Here is a 19736-nt window from a genome sequence, read left to right as displayed (position 1 = left end):
TGCTTTAGCATTCTGAGGTATCCACGGCTTCAATTATACCTGCACCTAAGAAGAACATGTTAACCCACCTCAATGACCATCGTCCAGAAGCACTTACATCCACTGGCATGAAGTGCTTTGAGAGGTTGGTGATGAAACATATCAACTCCTGACTGAGGAACAATTTGTATCTGTTCCAGTTTGCCTACCATCACAACAGGTCAACAGCAGATGCCATTTCATTGGCCCTTCACCCTGAAACATCTGGACAGATGCAAGCAACACACACAGAATGCTGGAGGAACTCAGCAGGCTGGGCAGCATCGATGGAAAAGTGTACAGTCAACGTTTTGGGCCAAAACCAGTCTTGTCGAAGGGTCTCGGCCCGAAGTGTCGACTGTTCATTCTTTTCCATCAATGCTGCCAGGCCTGCTGAGTTCCTCCAGCATTTTGGGTGTGTTGCTCGGATCTCCAGCGTCTGCAGATTTTTTCTTGTTAGTGAAGATGCAAACGTCAGGGTGCTCTTTATTGACTACAGCTCTGCACTCAATTCATTTCAAGTTGAGTTATCATTTAACCATAGATGAATACGAGACAGCATTACTACAAGGTCAAGGTGCAAAGACGCAGTCACACACAAGATCACAATCACGTAATAAGAGTCTCGAGGCCCACTCCTCCCACCCCCCACGTTGCCATGCCTTGATGCATACAAATCAACAAACCCACATAGAATATCAGTAAAAATTCAGCTCAGAACATGCACGCATATACAGTCGAGACCCCCAGCCCACCGATATCACCTGTCAACTGGCCCTCGACAGCTGCTAGACGACACCGTGGCCTTGAGACCCAGTCCCCGCAGATACGAAACATGACCAGTCAAATATCTGAACATAGTCCAGACCTCTCGGTCCGTTTTAAATCTTGAGTCACCACAACCGTGCTGCGCCCGCCCCCAGTAGAGCACGATGGCTCTGATGCTACTCCGGCAGTTGAAAAGCCGCCACTAAAAATTCAGCAGCCAGAGCTTGTCCTCTGCCGTGTGAAACTTGGGAGGGCAGCTCCGACTCCGTTCTGGACACCGCGCTACACCGCCTCGGTGACGCACCCTGGCTTCGTCTCCTCACTCCGGGAGGCTGCAAACAGGCGACACCATAGCTTCAGGCCTAATCCTCACCATGACCAAAGACTAAGCCCCTCCCCCCACACTCACATCCAATAAATCAGCAAATCAAACTTGCGGCGTAACAGATTAACAATCTCCAAAGGGGTCTTGCGATCACAAGAGAAGCCAAGATGGCCACTCACTATTTGACTGTGAGCCTCCATCGGCTCAGGCAGCAGCACGTTGTGAGCTCCTCCATTATCTCAGCCAGTGAGCAACTCGCTGATGGTGTAGACCAGCAGTCCTCTGAGCTCTTAACGTACAGCAGGATCTTGTGATCATTAGATTACACTTAAGCATAATGGTAGCACTATGTATATAAGCTATCTTATATATTTATATTTACTGTGTTTTTTATTGTGTTCTATATGCTGCATCGGATCCGGAGTAACAATCATTTTGTTCTCCTTGATGCTTGTGTACTGACGAATGACGATAAGCAATCCTGAATCACTGATCGGAATCCTTCTGCGTTTACTCACCCGGACGTTCCACTGGTGAATCCTCCTTGACCCTCCTTCCTCTGTGCTCTCTCCCCAGTGCTCTGATCTGGGATTCCATGCCAGCCTGGCACGCACCTTTAGGACTTTCCTCTCGGCAGAGTATAACCTGGAGACTTCTCGGCACGAGGGACTGGACCTCATTGAGAATGCTGTGGACAACCTGGACGCCCGGAGTGACAAGCACAAGGTCATGGACATGTACAACCAGATCTTCTGTCCACCCACCAAGTTTGAATTCCAGCCGCACATGGGAGACGAGGTATGATGCTGTCGATCGGGACAGGGTGGTTCAAGGGAGGTTCAAAGGGGACATGAGAGGCAGGTTTTCCACACGAAGGGTAAGGGGTTTTTGGAACAAGCTGCCAGAGGTAAGTGGCGGAGGCAGACGGAGAGGTTGGCCAGACTTGGGTTGTTTTGTCCGGAGTGGTGGAGCTGAGGGGAGATCTGATAGAAGTTTATAAGATAATGAGACACAGGTAGAGCAGGTGACTGGATCTCTTTCCCACAGTAGAAATATCTAATACTAGAGGGTCGACATTTAAGGCAAGTGGAGAAAGTTCAAAGGAGATGTGCGGACAGGTTAGTTACACAGGATGCTGGGTGCCTGGAGTGACCTGTTTGGTTGGTAGTAGAAGCAAATGCAATAGAGGCATTTAAGATGCTCGTAGATAGACACATGAATCTTCAGGGAAGGGATAGATATGGATCATGCACAGGCAGAAGGGTGTCATTAGCTTTGTTAGTTTGGCACAACATTGTGGGTCTATTCTTGTTTTATGTTATAATTACAAGGAATAAAAAACATGTACATGAATGGGAAAGTTCGAAAGAAGCCTGAGACAAACAGAGGCAAATGGGGCCAGCTCAAGTAGGCACCTTGGTAGGCAAGGACTAGTTGGACCGAGGGTCCTATTTCTGTGCTGAGTTAACGGTATGAGGAGTAGAGTTCCTGAAGTTGTATTCCCTTTCTTTGTCTTTGCTTGGTGCTGTCACCGAGAAGGCGAGAACGGAGGAAACAGAGATACATGTGATGCTATTGCTCACTGGGCAACCCTTCCTGTTGGTCCTCCTTTCTTTACCCTGAGAAGTTACTTCTGCCTGTGACACCTCTTGTGTATAAGACCCTTCCAGTAGACTGATCTGCCTTACCTCATGTCTGGTGTTCTAAACAGGTACAGAACACCAACCAGTAGGTATTCCCATGGTTTTCAGTCCACACCTGTAGGGATGTCAGGCTCTCTCCAGCATTGACATAGAAGTTCCTCAAGGTCAAGTGGGTGTACAACTTGAGAATAAAATCAAAATTGTGTGTATTAGTTAAACTCCTTTGATTGTTTTTGTTTAGGGTTTTATACACATTAAATAAGGGTGAATTCTTGATCAGCTTCAATCACTATTGGGAAAACAGTGATCTCCTTTCGGATCAACACAAGAGAAGATCAAAGAGTGGTACAGCACAGAAACAGGCCTTTCAGCCCATCATGTCCATGACGACCATTTTGCTCTCCCATACTCATTTCATTTGCCCACACTAGTCCTTATCCTTCTATGCCCTGTCTAAGTGCCAATCTGAATGTCTCTTATACATAGTAAATTGTAACTGATTCCACACTCCCTTTGCAGCATATTCCAGACACCAGCCACTCTCTCTGTGTGTAAACTTCCCCCTCAAATACTCTTTAAGTCTCCTTGTTTTGATAGAAGATGATGGGCAGCGGCTTCGAGAGGTTTCCATCAGCTGGAAAGTATTAAGGAATGAGAAAGTGTCAGCAGCTCAGGTCTGACAAAATGTCCTGGACCTGAAAACGTTTCTCTCTCCACAGATGGTACTTAACCCGCAGAGTCTCGCCACCATTTTCTGTTTTTATTTCGGATTTGCAGCACCTGATTTCCAATCTTAGTAAAGGATATGAAAGAGAACAACGTAGATGGAGCTAAGGCTAAGCTCAGGGACTCTAATAGTGAAGCACTCTCGAGGAGGGGGGAGTGATGTAGAGTCCCCCAGTAGCACCCCTACAAACAGTTCCACTGAGAAATTAGTTTTGCTTGGATGTTATTTCTCTCAGAAAAGAATTTTATTACATAAACTGACTGCAACTCAACTATAGAACTGTGCTTCACTATAGAGTCACCCTTCACTGCAGGGAAGGCTGGCTTTCACTTAACTCTCACCATACCGAACTACTATGTATATAATTTGTATATACAGTACATATACTAATGTACAGCATATATAAGCCAATCTTATGTATATACACACTCAGTTCTTGTACATAGTGCTTTATAGGATTCCTTTCATACTTATGCAGAATATATTTTGTTCTTTTATTGTGTTCTTCAGACTTACTTTTAATAATGCTGTATCATATCTGAAGTAACTATCATTTTGTTCTCCCTTGCACTTGTGTACTGAAGAATGGCAATAAACAATCTTGAATCTAGAATACCAAGCAAGAGTTAATTCGAGACCAGGCTTAAATAGTGGCATAGAGATGGGAGATGACCATAGAGCCGTGAGATGATCATAGATATGGTAGATGACCATAGGGACGTGAGATGATCATAAAGACGGGAGATAACCATAGAGACAGGAGATGACCATGGATACGGGAGATGACCATAAAGATGGGAGAGGACCCATAGAGATGAGAGATGACCATAGAGATGGGAGATGGTCATAGATAGGGGAGATGACCATAGAGACATGAGATGACCATAGAGACGGGAGATGACTATAGATACGGGAGATGACCATGGAGACGAGAGATGATCATAGAGCCGGGAGATGACTATAGATACGGGAGATGACCATAGAGGTGAGAGATGACCATAGAGACAGGAGATGACCATAGAGATGAGAGATGACCATAGAGACATGAGATGATCATAGATACGGGAGATGACCATAGATACGGGAGATGACCATAGAGATGAGAGATGACTATAGAGACAGGAGATGACCAATCAGTCCGTACAACACATAGCTCTGGTACGTTTCTGGGTCTCATGTTGGGGGTTGTCATGTCACGAACATGACCATGGCCCTGAATCATGGATTCTAGCGAGGAAACACAGATTTATAAAGCTTCTGGCACTTGCAAACTAGAAGTGCAAGGAGATGCCCAGGAAAAGAATGAGATGGATAAAATTAAAAGCAACCAAGGACATTGCTATGAAACAGGTTTTGTTTAAATCAATTGTATTTGACTGGTGTTTAACCATTTCTGTGGAGTCCCACTACCGTGCTTGCCTGTGTATTTGAAGAAATCTGATGGCGGAGGGGAAGAAGCTGTACCTAAAAACAAGCAACACACACAAAATGCTGGAGGAACTCAGCAGGCCAGGCAACATCTCGAAAGGTCTCGGCCCAAAACGTCGACTGTTTACTCTTTTCCATAGATGCTGCCTGGTCTGCTGAGATCCCCCGTCATCTTGTGTGTGTTGCTTGGATTTCTAGTGCCTGCAGATTTTCTCTTGTTTGTGATCGGACTAAAAACAAGACGTACCAGTTAGCTGGTCATTGTAAATTGGCCTGTGATTAGGCTAGTTTTGAATAGGTGGGTTGCTGGACAGTGCCGCTTGTTGGGCCAAAAGAGCCTGTTCCACGCTGTGTCTCCAAATAAAAAATAAAAAATTTAAAAACCACTGAGTGCATGCCTTCAGTACCTCCTCTCCGATGGTGGTAATGAGAAGAAGGCTTGTGCTGGCTGCTGGGGGTCCCTGATGATGGATGCCACCTTTCTGAGGCATCGTCTTTTGAAGGGGTCCTCGATGGTGCTGGCTGAGTTTACAACCCTCTGCAGCTTTTCCCGATCCTGTGCGGCGGCCCCTCCACTCAGTTGCTGACCAAACCTGCCGATTCCCACCCCACCCAAACAAGCAGGGTAACATGCCATGAGGCACAAGAGGCTGACGATGCTGGAGTCTGAGGCGGCAGACAATCTGCAGGAAGAACTCAGTGGATCAGGCGGCATCTGTGGGAGAAAAGGAACTGTTGATGTTTCGGGTGAAAACCAAGGTAACCTGCAGCTGAAATCTGAGGGGTGGAAAGCTCGGGAGCACAGGCTGTTTGCTCATTCCTGTCCTTGTAAAAGGGTGAAGAAGCTTCTACAGGGAGTGTTTCTTCACCTACAACCCGCGGGAAGAGAGCCGTCATTCAGAATGTTATTGTTCAACATCCAGGAGGCATTGCTTGATAATCAGGAGCAGAAACCACGTCTCCCCTCCTCCTCTCTTCCTGTGCCCCCCAGAGATGAGGCGCTGAGGCTGTGGTGAGTCACACCGTGACCAAAACACCATGGCAAATTCCTCTCGCAGCACTGTATACAAAAACTACTGCATAGTGCCAGGCCAGCAGAAACAGCCACCACTGCAGGACTTGTATAGGTTCGGGACAAAGAAGTGGGCAGGAAAAATCACTGCAGACACTACCCAGCCTGCAAACTGCTTCTTCCAAAAGTGCCCTTCTGGAAAATTAAAAGCTATTGAAACAAACACTCCATACTATCTTCTTCCCCCAGGCAGTTAATCCAATCAGCCATTCTAGACAGCTTGTCACTGCTGTGCACCATAGACACTAGAACCCACTTTATAGTGCTGTTTACATTGTATATACTTCTCGTATTTATGTATTTATGCACATGTTATTCCATATCTGAACTTTAATCTCTAATTTTATTTTTATATAATCCTCGTTGAATGTTGATTTCTGTTGCATGTCACATCCTGACCAACATGCCACAGCACATTCCTAATACATGTAAATGTATGTGGTGAATAAAGTAAATCCTTCATCTTTGATTCTTATGACAGCTGCCCACTGACTTAATGACCCATCACAACCCAGTGACAGGACCAGGGTGACTGGTACCAAGCATTTTGATTTATCCCATTTTCATTAGCAGCATCTCAACACATTTTGTTTTTTATGCTGCACTTGGTAGGTAGCCCTGTCACCTCATAAATCAGAAGAGCGTGGAATCAAGTTTCACAAAGATTTGGTTACAGTAGTTTACTGCAGAGCACCGCATACAAAATGCTGGAAGAACTCACCAGGTCAGGCAGCATCTATGGAAGGGAATAAACAGTCATCATTTCGGGCTGAGACCCTTCATTGGGACTGGAAAGGAAGGGGGCAGAAGCCAGAGTAAGAAGGTGACAGGTGAAAACAGGTGAGGGGAGTGTGGTTGGGGAAGGGTGGGGATTGGTGAAGTGAGAAAGTGCGAGGAGATAGGTGGAAAAGGTAAAATGCTAAAGAAGAAGGAATCTGATAGGAGAGGAGAGTGGACCACAGGAGAAAGGGAAGGAGGAGGTGCACCAGAGGAAGGTGATGGGCAGATGAGAAGAAAAGGGTTAAGAAGAATTTACTGTAGTGGTGGGCACTGTTGGGTTTCCTTCTTTCCAATGATGCCGTGGTTCCTTAGATCCCAGTCTGTACCTGAGTTATTATCCCTGACAGCAACAAATTAAAGCCATGTTTCCTGCGATATTTTCTGCTCACATTTGTTAAGCTATCATGTTTCCTGATGTTATGTTTAAAATCTTCATAAATGTACAGTATTGTTGAAAATGCATTTTGAATTTCAAAATAAATTTCCAAGCAGTAGACCTTCCCACTGTAACTCTCAGATCCTGTGTCGGTAATTAGTAGCAAACAGATTGTTAAAGCATTCTCAGCTGGAGTAACTCATGCGTGATGAAAGCAGGAAGGAGGCACAGATGCTGGCGTGTTTTATGTGCTTAATGGGCTTTGATTACTAATAATAAATATTTATAGACTGATTTTCTCACACCTGTACCATATTTGAAGGAGTAGCAGACTCCCAGCAAATTGTTCGCAGTCTCATCCCCTCAGGCTGTGAGAACTCTGCACCTTGTAAATGGCAGTCTGGTTTAGCGGCAATGTCCCCTTCCATCAAATCCAGGGCAATGCACGCAGGTGCAGGAGGAACTCCGCAGGCCAGGTGGTATCTGTGGAGGGGAATTAACAGCCAGTGTTTCAGGCTGAGACTCTTCATCAGGGCTCATTACTGGCAGATGCTCAGAACACACGATGAAGCGTCTCGGCCCGGAACATGACTGTTTATTCCTCTTCATGGATGGAGCTGCCTGACCTGCTGAGTTCCTCCAGCATTTTGTGTGTGTTACCACCCCTCCCCCACCCTTCCAGCATTTGCGCAGCTCTTAAGGAATGGGTGCACTGAAAAATCACAGGAGTGAGATATGCCAACTAGTGGAGTGGTGTCGCAGCAACAACCTGGCACTCAACGTCAGGAAGACGAAAGAGCTGACTGTGGACTTCCGGAAAGGACAAGACAAAGGAACACATACCAATCCTCATTGAGGGATCAGAAGTGGAGAGAGTGAGCAGTTTCAAGTTCCTCAGTGTCAAGATCTCTGAGGATCTAACCTGGTCCCAACATATGAATGCAGTTGTAAAGAAGGCAAGGCAACGAGTATACTTCATTGGAGTTTGAAGAGATTTGGTATGTCAGCAAATACGCTTAAAAACTCCTATAATTGTACCGTGGAGAGCATTCTGACAGGCTGCATCACTGTCTAGTATGGAGGGGCTACTGCACAGGACCGACAGAAGCTGCAGAAGGTTGTAAATTTAGTCGGCTCCATCTTGGACACTAGCCTACAAAGTACCCAGGACATCTTTAGGGAGTGGTGTCTCAGAAAGGCAGTGTCCATTATTAAGGACCTCCAGCACCCAGGGCATGCCCTTTTCTCACTGTTACCATCAGGTAGGAGATACAGAAGCCTGAAGGCACACACTCAGCGATTCAGGAACAGCTTCTTCCCCACTGCCATCCGATTCCCAAATGGACATTGAACCCTTGGACACTACCTCACTTTTTTGGTATACAGTATTTCTGTTTTTGCACATTTTAAAAAATCTGTTCAATATACGTAATTGATTTACTTGTTTATTTATTATTATGTTTTTTTCTCTCTCTCTCTCTGCTAGATTATGTATTGCATTGAACTGCTGCTGCTAAGTTAACAAATTTCACATCACATGCTGGTGATAATAAACCTGATTCTGCTCAATCTCAGGACATTGGTCTGTGCTTTGCTACCAGTGGAGGATGTGTGAGTTGTACCCATGGTTGTACTGTAGGGCGACAAGCAACCAAAATGTGCAGAGCAAGATCCCACAAATAGTAGTGACATACTGCCCAAAGAACCTGATAGCTGGCATTGATGTTGGCATATTGTTGTCTTGTGATCAGGTTCAAGCTTACTGTCATCCAACTGTACACATGTATACTTCTAAACGAAACATTTAGAAGTGTTGTCGAGGAGAAGATGGCGGCGCCACGCAGCGCACGCAGCCTCTCCGGTGAAATTATATCATATTTGTTAAATAGGGTACCGTGCACAATTCTGATTTGATGGAGACAGCCGTGAGAAACACGGAGGAACATCTGGAGAAACTTCTGAAATGCCTGGTTCGCTGCTGCTGCTACTGTGCGATCGAGAATCTCCAGAGGGAAGGCCTCAAATCCTCAGCTTTGTCTGCTGCTGGTGGCCAGGGTTGAGGTCGAAGCACTCGGCAGAGATGGTGCTCGGTGCTCGGAGTCAGACTGTGGTCGGGCATGGCAGGGAGAGTTTTCTTCCTTTTCCCATCTGCGTGAGATGTGAGACTTTCGAGAGACTTTGAACTTTTTTTACCGTGCCTATGGCCTGTTCTTCATCAAGTTACGGTATTGTTTGCACTGTTGTAACTATATGTTATAATTATGTGGTTTTTATTAGTTTTTCAGTCTTGGTCTGTCCTGTGTTTTGTGATATCACACCGGGGCAATATTGTATCATTTCTTAATGCATGCATTACTAAATGACAATAAAAGATGACTGCATGTCCTCATAATCTAAATAAAACATCATTCCTCTGCGGCCAAGGTGCAAAATACAGTATGCACATAGGACACAGGACATATAATTATGATGCAGCACATACAGTCACAAAATAATGTCAGCACAAGTCCCTGAGCGCCTGGCCTGGAGATTGGCATAAAGTGCCATGTGTATGGTTACGTGAGATTGCAGTACCGGGTTGCACTGAGAACTTTTGTTCATGTGACATCCAGTCAGAACGCGACGTTCAGTCAGATCGTGTCGTCCAGTCAGATCGCGGCGTCCAGTCAGATCGCGTCGTCCAGTCAGATCATGCCATCCAGTCAGATCACGACGTCCAGTCAGATCGTGTCGTCCAGTCAGATCGCGGCGTCCAGTCAGATCGCGTCGTCCAGTCAGATCATGCCATCCAGTCAGATCACGACGTCCAGTCAGATCGCAACGTCCAGTCAGATCGTGTCGTCCAGTCAGAACGCGATGTCCAGTCAGATCGCGATGTCCAGTCAGAACACGACGTCCAGTCAGATCGCGACGTCCAGACAGATCGCGTCGTCCAGTCAGATCGTGCCATCCAGTCAGATCGCAATGTCCAGTCAGATCGCACCATCCAGGCGTTCATCGCGGTAGTAAGAAGGACAATGCAGAACATGGCGCTGTAATCACAGGGAAGGTACAGGGCAGGTAGGCAAATAAATTGCAAGGGCCACGGTGAGGTGGTTCAATTGAAAAGAATTGATTCCTTAGACATTTTCTGTGAAATGTTTTATCCTCAACTGGCTGTACCTGTGAACTACTTGTGGGAGTTTGAAACATTGGCTCTGTAGTTCTGATGTAATATATTGCTGGACATTTATTGGCTTCCACACAGACTTTACAAAGGCCAGTCAGTTAATCAAACTGTTCAAGGCCAACCCAGCAATTACACTCCATAATCATAATTCAAGATTCAAGATTGTTTATTGCCATTCTTCAGTAAAAAAGTGTAAAGGAGAATTCAGTAATATTTACTCCAGATTTGATCCAGCGTTTAAAAAACACAATAAGCATAAAAGGCACAGTAAAAAAAATCACAATACATATAAATACATAAGATTGACTTATTATACATAGCCTGATTGGGTACAAATTGAAGTCAAGTGCAGGAGTGTCTGCACATAAGCTGACTCTGACAGGAAATGATAAAGTAGTGGTGGTGGGAGTGTGATGGGTTAGCGGGAGGAGGTGTTGATCAGCTGTTGGCTTGGGGGAAGTAACTGTTTTTGAGTCTGGTGGTCCTGGCATGGATGCTACGTAGCCTCCTCCCTGATGGGAGTGGGACAAGCAGTCCATGAGCAGGGTGGGTGGGATCCTTCATGGTGTTACCGGCCTTTTTAGAGTACCCTTTCTGTATATATGTCCTTGATGACGGCTGGTGATGTACTGGGCAATTCTGACAGCCCGCAGTGCAGTTCCTGTACCACATAGTGATGCAATGTGTTAGGATGCTCTCCGCTGCACATCTGTAGAGAGTCGTGAACATTGATGTCCTGAGTCCAACTCTCCTAACCCTCCTCATAAAGCAGCAGTGTTAGTGATCTTTCTAGTTTGCCATTTCTTACAGCTTCTGCAGTATTACTCTGGGACTGTCACATTGTTGAGTTATGGCACATTGACCCACACCCGTTCACTCACCACCTAAGCTTTATCAGTTCCTGTGGACCACTTAATTAATTCCTTCCTTTTGATAACAGAGATGTTCACACAATGTGTGGCTCCTTATGGGGAATGTTTAGCCTGTGCAATCCCATTCCACACTGATTCCTGATAACACGTTCTCCCTACACTTACATCAATTCCACCACCCGCCTACACATAATTTACCGTCAATGCCGGGCTGCCAGTAAGGATCGATTTCAACAATTTTCAAGGATGGACTTTTTTCACCACATGCATGCATTAGCAATTTACTGTGGTGTGTTGGTCAGGACGCGACATGCAACAAAAAAATAACAATTTTCAAAAATTGTAAAGAATAAAGAATTATATCAAATAAAGGATTATACATAAAAGGATAATACAGTTAGAAATTAAGGGAAGGATATGGAATAAAATGTGCATCAATACAAAAATACCAGCATGTATTAACAGTGTAAACAGCATTATAAAATGTGGTTTAAAGTGTTTGCAGTGCAGAGAAATGAAAGTTGGGGAGGGTGGAGGGAATAGATGGGGGGGCTGGGGTCTGACTAGAATAGTTGATCGGATTAACTGCCTGGAAGAAGAAGCATTTAAGATGGCGTGAAATTTTTGATTTAATAGCTTTATAGCGCTTTGCAGAGGAAGGGTGGCGTCGGCAATTATTTTTCCTGTCCACTTCCTTGTCCTGGACACATAATACAAGTCCCGCAGTGACGGAAGACTGCAGCCAATGATCCTTCTCTGCTGACCAGACAATTCTGTGTATTTTTCGTATATAGTGTCAGGATGCTGCACCAAACCAGACAGTAACGGCAGATGTGAGGATGCTCTCTACAATAGCAGTGTAGAATCATACGAGCATGTTCTGGGGACTATGAAATTTTAAACCAACTGCCGTAAGAAAGTACATCTTCTGCTGAGCCAATACTAAGCTACCAAGAATAGCCCAGTAACTTTCAGAGGCCAGTTTATTAACCATCCCACATGAATTTGGGTTTGGACGTAGAACATAGAACACTACAGCACAGTACAGACCCTTCGGCCCACGATGTTGTGCCAACCTTCTAAGATCAATCTAACCCTTCCCTCCTGCATAACCCTCCATCTTTCTTTCACCCATATGCCTATCTTTCTTAAATGGCCCAAATGTATCTGCCTCTTGTCACCACCCCTGGCAGGACGTTCCACACACCCACCATTCTCTGTGTAACGAACCTACCTCCGACAACCCCACTCCCCCCATTCTTTCCTCCAAATATAGTAAAATCATGCCATTTCTGCCCTGGAGAAAAATGTCTATCCACTTATCAATGCCTCTTATCTTGTACACCTCTATCAGGTCACCTTTCATCCTCCTTTGCTCCAAAGAGAAAAACCCCCAGGTCGCTCAAACTAAATGTGGGATGTGGCGGGGGGGGGGGCGCAACTGGAGCACTGCTGAGGGAATCAGTGCAAGTGGAGAGTGCAAACTCCGCACAGACAGCCGGTCGGCATCAAACCTGGGTCACTGGCACTGTGAGGCTGTGGCACCCCACTCTGCCCCCTGAACAGCAGCATTGGCAACAGGCAATGAACTGGATGACTGGGGTCCTATGCTGAAGCCACGACTGACCCTCAGCCTTGCCCGTCTTGTTTCAGGTGTGCCAGGTGAGCGCCCAGCAGCCAGTTCAGACTGAGCTTCTGATGAGGTATCACCAGCTCCAGTCCCGGCTGGCCACGCTGAAGATCGAGAATGAAGAGGTGAGTCAGGGGCTACAACATGGAAACGTGGGGAGGTGAGGGAGGCTGAAATGATGGTGTTGAGTGAGAGGAGGGGAACAGCTAGAGAGCTGGGTGGGAAAGCACTGACTGGGTTAGGAGGATGGGAAGATTGTGTAATGAAGTTCACAAGAGCTTTCCTTCATCCAACCGCAACAGTAGGCTGGACGTTCATTATCCCTGTACGAGACGCTCCCATTCGCATCAGCTTCTGTGATTTAAATACTCTAATTCTCCAGAGTACAGATAGCTGGCACGGTCCCTTTAAGGGATTAGGGTGTTCCCGTTAATCGATAATCATGTTTTGGGTGCCAAAAATTGAGTATTTAAGGAACCTAAACATCAGTTCAGTGCTCAATCGTAAGCCTTACTAGTGATTTCTTCTAGCGCTAGTTTTGTGCTCAGTCCTCCATCCAGTTTGATATCGTGTCTTGGTCCTTGCTTCAGATACTCCAGCATCTGGGTGCAAGCCATGCTCGTCAAGGCTCTCGTCACAATCCCTCTGCTGTTTGAGGGAGCTTCACTTCATTTCTCCATCACCTTTCCCGCATTGTATTCCTGAACGGAACCGTTTTGGAATGGACCAGGAGATTAGTTAGATAGATCAATTCCTGGCCAGACCAAGTGTTGTGCACAGTGACGAGGTGACACAGCATGGAGACAGGCCACTTGCCATGCCGACCTCAGTGCCTCTCTGAGCTAGTCCCATTTGCCCATGTTTGGCCTACATTCCTCTAAACTTTTCCTATCCATCTAAATGTCCATGTGTCATTCAAATGTTGTGATTGTACCTGCCTTAACCACCTCCTCTGACAGCTCATTCCATATCTGTGTGAAGAAGTTGTCACTCAGGTCCCTTGGAATCTTTCTCCTCCCCCCTTAACCCTATGTCCCTCTAATTTTTGATCTGTTTTCTCTACATTCACCTTGTCTATGTCCCTCGTGATTTTATACAGCTCTGTAAGGTCACCCCAATGTCTTAACATTGCAGTGAATTAAATCCCAGCCTGTCTTAAATAAAGTCCTAGCATGTCTTTAAATGAGCCCCTCGCCCCCGGCAACATTTGCTGTGCATGGGACACCGCCTGACGGAACTTGGTGCAACAACTACCAGCATGCCCTGCTCTGCTGCCCAGGCCAATCAGAGCAGCTGTACCAACAGACTTCATGGGGAAGGAGAGGCACACGGTACAAGGGTCCGCAGAAACACTAAGAATCAGAGTCAGACAGCACCAGTACAGGCCCTTCGGCCCATCTAGTCCATGCCGGCTAAGATGCCCGTCCAAATTAGTCCTATTTGCTAGCATTTAACCCATATGCTTCAAATCCTTTCCTAGCCGTGTGTATCTTCTAAATGTCGTGATTGAATCTGACCCAACATCTTCCTCTGGCAGCTTATTCCTCACATGTATCATCTTTTGTGTAAAGAAATTGCCCCTCAAAGTCTTATTAAATAGTTTGCCTTAATAATATCCCTCTAATTGTGGATTCCCAAAATTTTGTGAAAAACACTATATACTTTCACCTTATCTATGGCCCTCTTGATTTTATACACCTTTGTAAATTTACCTCTTAGTATCCTATGCTGCAAGAAATAAAGTCCCAGCCTTTAACAGCTCTTAGATAGGGACATAAATATGCACAAAATTGGAGGGATATGGACCACGTTCAGGCAGGCGGGATAAGGCAACATTAGGTTAATTGATTCAGCACAATCTTGTGGGCTGAAGGTCCTCTTCTGGTGCGCACTGTTTTATGTTCTGTGAATGACACTCTTGGGGTAGAAGTGACTGCTGCACAGTACTTGTGGAGGTAAAATCTTGTCTCTCCACGGAGTTCACTCTTCACAATGTTGTTAGGAGCTCCAATCCTGCTCAACACAACAGATCTGGTAGCTCACACGGGGGCATCATGAGTCGCTGTGGACCATCAGCATAGTGCGTAACCTCACAGCCAGGTGGGATGTCAATGAGGAGTGCAGGAGGCTTGGTCAGGAGCAGTCTGCAGATACTGCATGAGGAGCTGCCAGCCCAGCGATGCTGAAACACCAAACTCCTCATACTACCTTCAACTATATTTCTTTTCTCTCAACTTGTCATTCAGACAAAGTCAAAGTCGAGTTTATTGTCACATGCATCAGTACATATATGTAATCATGTAAAGAAAAAGGTGATCATAGCAGCATCACAGACACATGACATCAGATACTCAATGTCCACAAGAAAAACACAAATTATACAATTAGAATAAAACAAAGTCCATTGTAGCACAAAATGGCACAGTGTTGCTATACTGATAGTAATTAGCATTTTGCCAGTTGGTTCAGAGCTGAATGGTTCTTAGATCTGATGGAACACACGCAAAATGCTGGAGGAACTCAGCAGGCTTGGCAGCATCTATGGAAAAAAGTACAGTCAAGGTTTCAGGCCAAATCCCTTCAGCAGGACAGGACTTTTCAGTTCCTTCCAAAGTGTTTTGGCTCGAATCGTCAACTGTACTTTTTTCCATGGATGCTGCCTGGCCTGAGGAGTTTCTCCAGCATTTTGCGTCTGTTCCATCAGGTTTCAGAACCATTCAGCTCTGAACCAACTGGCAAAATGCTAATTACTATCAGTATTGCAACACTATGGCCATTTTGTACTACAATGGACTTTGTTTTGTTCTAATTGTATAATTTATGTTTTTCTTGTGAATATTGAGTATCTGATAGTGTTTTGTGTGTGTTGCTCAGACTTCCAGCATCTGCAGATTTTCTCTTGCTTGTGGTTTACTTAGACCTGATGATGTGGGTTTTCAGGCTTCTGTACCTCCTGCCTGATGACCTGACCCAGATGATAGGGATCTTTGATGATGAATGTCATTTTGTTGTTCATGTTTTGTGTAACTTATGTTAATTTACGTCTATGTTAACTTATAGAACGTTACAACACAGTTCAAGCCCTTTGGCCCATGACGTTGTGTTTGGATGGTCTCAAGTGTCTTGAGTGTTGTTGGATTGGTATCATTGTCCATTGCTCAAAACCTTCATTGCCTTACTTTGAACCATTTTGTAGATTGTCAAACTGTACAGCAAGGAACAGACCAAACTAATTAAACCAGTAATTCAATGCCAAGTTAACCTAATCCTTTCTTCTTACAGAATATCTATGTCCCTCCATTCTCTTCATGTTCACGTGCCTATCTGAATGTCTTCTGTCAAACTTGCCTCAACCATCCCCTTCGGCAGCACATTCCAGGCACCACCACTCTATGTAAACAAAACCTGCCCTTCACACCTCCATTTGAACTTCCCCCCCTCACCCCAATGCAGCAGAAGTGTACAAAAATGCACCACAGTTATTCGCAACGGCGATCATGTGTGTTCACCCTCTTACACTCTCGCCTCCAGGTCAGGAAGACACTGGACGCCACCATGCAGACACTGCAGGACATGCTAACTGTGGAGGACTTCGATGTGTCTGACGCGTTTCACCACAGCCGGTCCACGGAGTCGGTCAAATCCGTCGCCTCCGAGACTTACATGAGCAAACTCAACATGGCAAAGCGAAGGGCTAATCAACAGGAGACCGAGATGTTCTACTTCACAGTAAGTCCTCTGTCGGAGACAGGTTAAAGGGAAATTCAAGTTTATTGGAGACACAAAAGAGTACAGACACTGAAATCTAGGACAACTCACTGGATGCAGGAGGAACTCAGCAGGTCAGGCAGCATCCGTGGAGGGAAATGAACAGTCAACGTTTTGGGTTGGAAACCCTTCATATGGACTGAAAGAGGGGAGAGAGACGGTATAAGGAGGTGAGGGGAAGGGGTGAGGCAAGAGGTGGCAGGTGGTCGGTGGAGGTGACAATGGGCTGAAGATGTTGGAATCTGATGAGAGGGAAAGAAGGTGCAGGGATTGAAGGTGGGAAGAGAAACCAGTGTGTGTGGGGGTGATGGGTAGATGGAGGGATAGGGGAGAGAGATGAAGATACGGTGATGGGGTCTGCCTGTTCACAGGGGGGTGGGGAGGGAGAAGGGAGAGCAGGGAAAAAGGAACAGAGTGGAGTAATCTCCAGAAGTTTTAGAATTTGCTGCCCAGGCAGAACGTGAGGTGCTGAACCTCTAATTGCCTTTAGCCTTGACCTGGCAGTGGAGGAAGCTGTGGGCAGACATGTTGGTGTGCAAATAGGAAGAGAAATTAGAATGGCTGGCATCTGGGAGGTCCCAGCTGGCACAATGGACTGAACATAGGTGTGCGGTGAGCAGTCACCCAGGCTGCACCTGGTTCCCCCAGTGCGGAGAAGGCTGTAACAGAGGCATCAGATGCAATGTGTGACAGGTTCGTTTGGCTTCTGAGAGTTAGAATGTATCCTACAACATGTCCACAGCTGGGTAAAGGGGAAATTTTTAAAGATGAGCTTTAATTGTCACAAGCCGATCGAAACATACTGTGAAATGTGTCATTTCCATCAAATCCAATCAGCAAGGATGGCGCTGGGCAGCCTGCAAGTGTCGCCAAGTTTCCAGTGCCAGTATAGCGTGCCCACAACTCACTAACTCTCACTGTACATCTTCAGAATGTGGGCGGAAACCAGAGTACCAGGAGGAAACCCACACGGTCACAGGGAGAACGTACAGACTCCTTACAGACAGCAGGGGTGATTGAATCCTGATCTTACAGCTGGCACCGTAAAGCGATGCGCTGGCCACTACATTACCATGCCACTGTGGTTTACAACACATGGAGTGCCAGCTGTGAATAGTAGGTAGCACCCTCACCCCCACATCAGTAAATTGCAGAGTGGTTGTTGTTTCCAAGCTGGAGTTCCACGTTAATTCATTCCTGGCAATGGGATTGTTATAGTATTATTTAGTAATGAAATCGCTGCAACAATGCTAAAGCCAACGTACTAAACACGCTGCATGGTGTTGAAAGCAGTGGGTGTATACCAAACTAAGAGTCCCACCCTATCCAAATACTGGGCTGCAGAAGGAGATGGACAGGTGAGATGTGATTGACAAATGCCTGCAGCTTGTCAGTATAATGCGCCTGAATATTGATGCAAGTAGCTCTCATAACAGACATCGAAACATACAGTGAAAAGCAGCCTTTGCATCAAATCAAATCAGTGAGGATTGTGCCGGGCAGCCCACGAGTGTTGCTGGCGCCAGCACAGCGTGCCCACAACTCACTAACCCTAATTAAATGGCTTTGGAACGTGGGAGGAAACCAGAGCACCCAGAGGAAACCTATGCAGACACGGGGAGAACGTACTTACAACAACGGCGGGGATTATAGCTGGCACTCAAATGTGATTGTGATAACCGTTATATGCTCACTGTTAAAATGTGCTCACAGAAACCCTCGTTTCTCTTTCAGAAGTTCAAAGAGTACCTGAATGGGAGCAACTTGATCACAAAGCTTCAGGCCAAGCACGATCTCCTAAAGCAAACTCTGGGAGAAGGTCAGTCAAGGTCACGCTCACCTCTTTCTAGAACACTGTTACATGGTTCAGGGTTCTCACAACTGCTGCAAATGGAGAGAGCAAAGCAGTGTTTTCACCATTTTTACTTGCAGCTCTATTCTCAATCTGTGTCTGAGTTCGGGCCACTGTCACAGACACTCATGGTGCCTGGGTTCGGGCCACCGTCACAGACACTCACAGGACCAGTGGTCTGGTTGGCTGTTTTCTTCCTCTTGCTCTTTGTACAGAGTAAAATATAGTCAGCTTCCTTTACGATTCCATTCATTTGAAGATGAGGAGGAATAGGAGCAGGAAAAGTTCACAATTTTAGCTTGTCATTATCTCAGAGGCCCAAAACTTCAGGAATTGGTAGTTTATCCAAATAAACAGGTGTACTGTGGGGAGGGAGGTCTTATTATAATGAAGGCCACTGCATTCGGGTTTGGTTTGCCTCTTCTGTCAATGTTGGCTCAGCAATAGTTCTCTTGCTTCTGCGGTGAAAGGTTGGAAGTTTAGTCATGGATCTACAGAGAAGTTTCATAGAGCTACAGAGCATGGAGATGGACTCTTAGGGCTACTGAATACGTGCCAAATGTCAAATACCAACAACAAACAAAATGCTAGAGGAACTCAACATGTCAGGCAGAATCTATGGTCCATTTCCCTCCACACATACTGCCTGATCCAATGAGTTCCTCAGGCATTTCAGTTTTAATCAAGACCCTTCATCTGGACAGAACAAAGATAGAATCCCCTTGTTCCTTATCTTTCACTGTAGCATCTATGCATTCAACACATTTTTTTGATAGTCTGTGCTGCATCCGTTCTTGAGATTCTGTGCTAGAACTAGAGGTCATGGGTTAAGGGTGAAAGGTGAATATTAAAGGAGACAACTTCTTCACTTAGAGAATGGTGAGAGTGTCGAACGGGCTGCCAGCAGAAGTGGTGAATGCAGGTTCGATTTCAATATTTAAGAAACATTTGGATAAGGACGTGGATGGGGGGTGTATGGAAGGTTATGGTCCAGGTGCGGGTCAAAGGGATTGGTCAGAATAACAGTTCCGCACATACTAGATGGGTCTTTACTATGCTGTGATGTTCTATGAGTCTGGAGGCCTTCCACTGTAAGACGTTCAAGATGTCCTTTGTTTTCAAAAAATGGGGCTTCCCTCCACACTGTAGTTGATAGAGCCCACAAGTGCATCTCCTTTATTTTCCACCCTTCCTCTAGCCAGGCAGAGCAGGGATAGAGGTACTTGTCCCTTACCAGCCTATGCATCCAGAGCATCATTTTCATGATGCTGCATGGATATACGTATTCTCGCCTATTTATACCACTTC

General features: G+C 45.7%; 1 protein-coding gene across 2 annotated transcripts in view; it reads left to right on the top strand.

The window, feature by feature from the left end:
- Positions 1–19736, top strand: part of srgap3 (SLIT-ROBO Rho GTPase activating protein 3) — a 289258-nt gene that overhangs the window by 193202 nt on the left and 76320 nt on the right. For both annotated transcript variants that reach the window (XM_063067831.1, XM_063067830.1), the window contains exons 7-10: positions 1688–1909; positions 12832–12933; positions 16340–16537; positions 18311–18395. In XM_063067831.1, the coding sequence (XP_062923901.1) occupies positions 1688–1909; positions 12832–12933; positions 16340–16537; positions 18311–18395 (607 nt within the window). The remainder of the gene's footprint in view (positions 1–1687; positions 1910–12831; positions 12934–16339; positions 16538–18310; positions 18396–19736) is intronic.

The sequence above is a fragment of the Mobula hypostoma genome, chromosome 15, assembly GCF_963921235.1.
Source record: "Mobula hypostoma chromosome 15, sMobHyp1.1, whole genome shotgun sequence".
Lineage (NCBI taxonomy): Eukaryota > Metazoa > Chordata > Chondrichthyes > Myliobatiformes > Myliobatidae > Mobula > Mobula hypostoma.
This window is presented reverse-complemented; position numbering and strand designations above follow the sequence as displayed.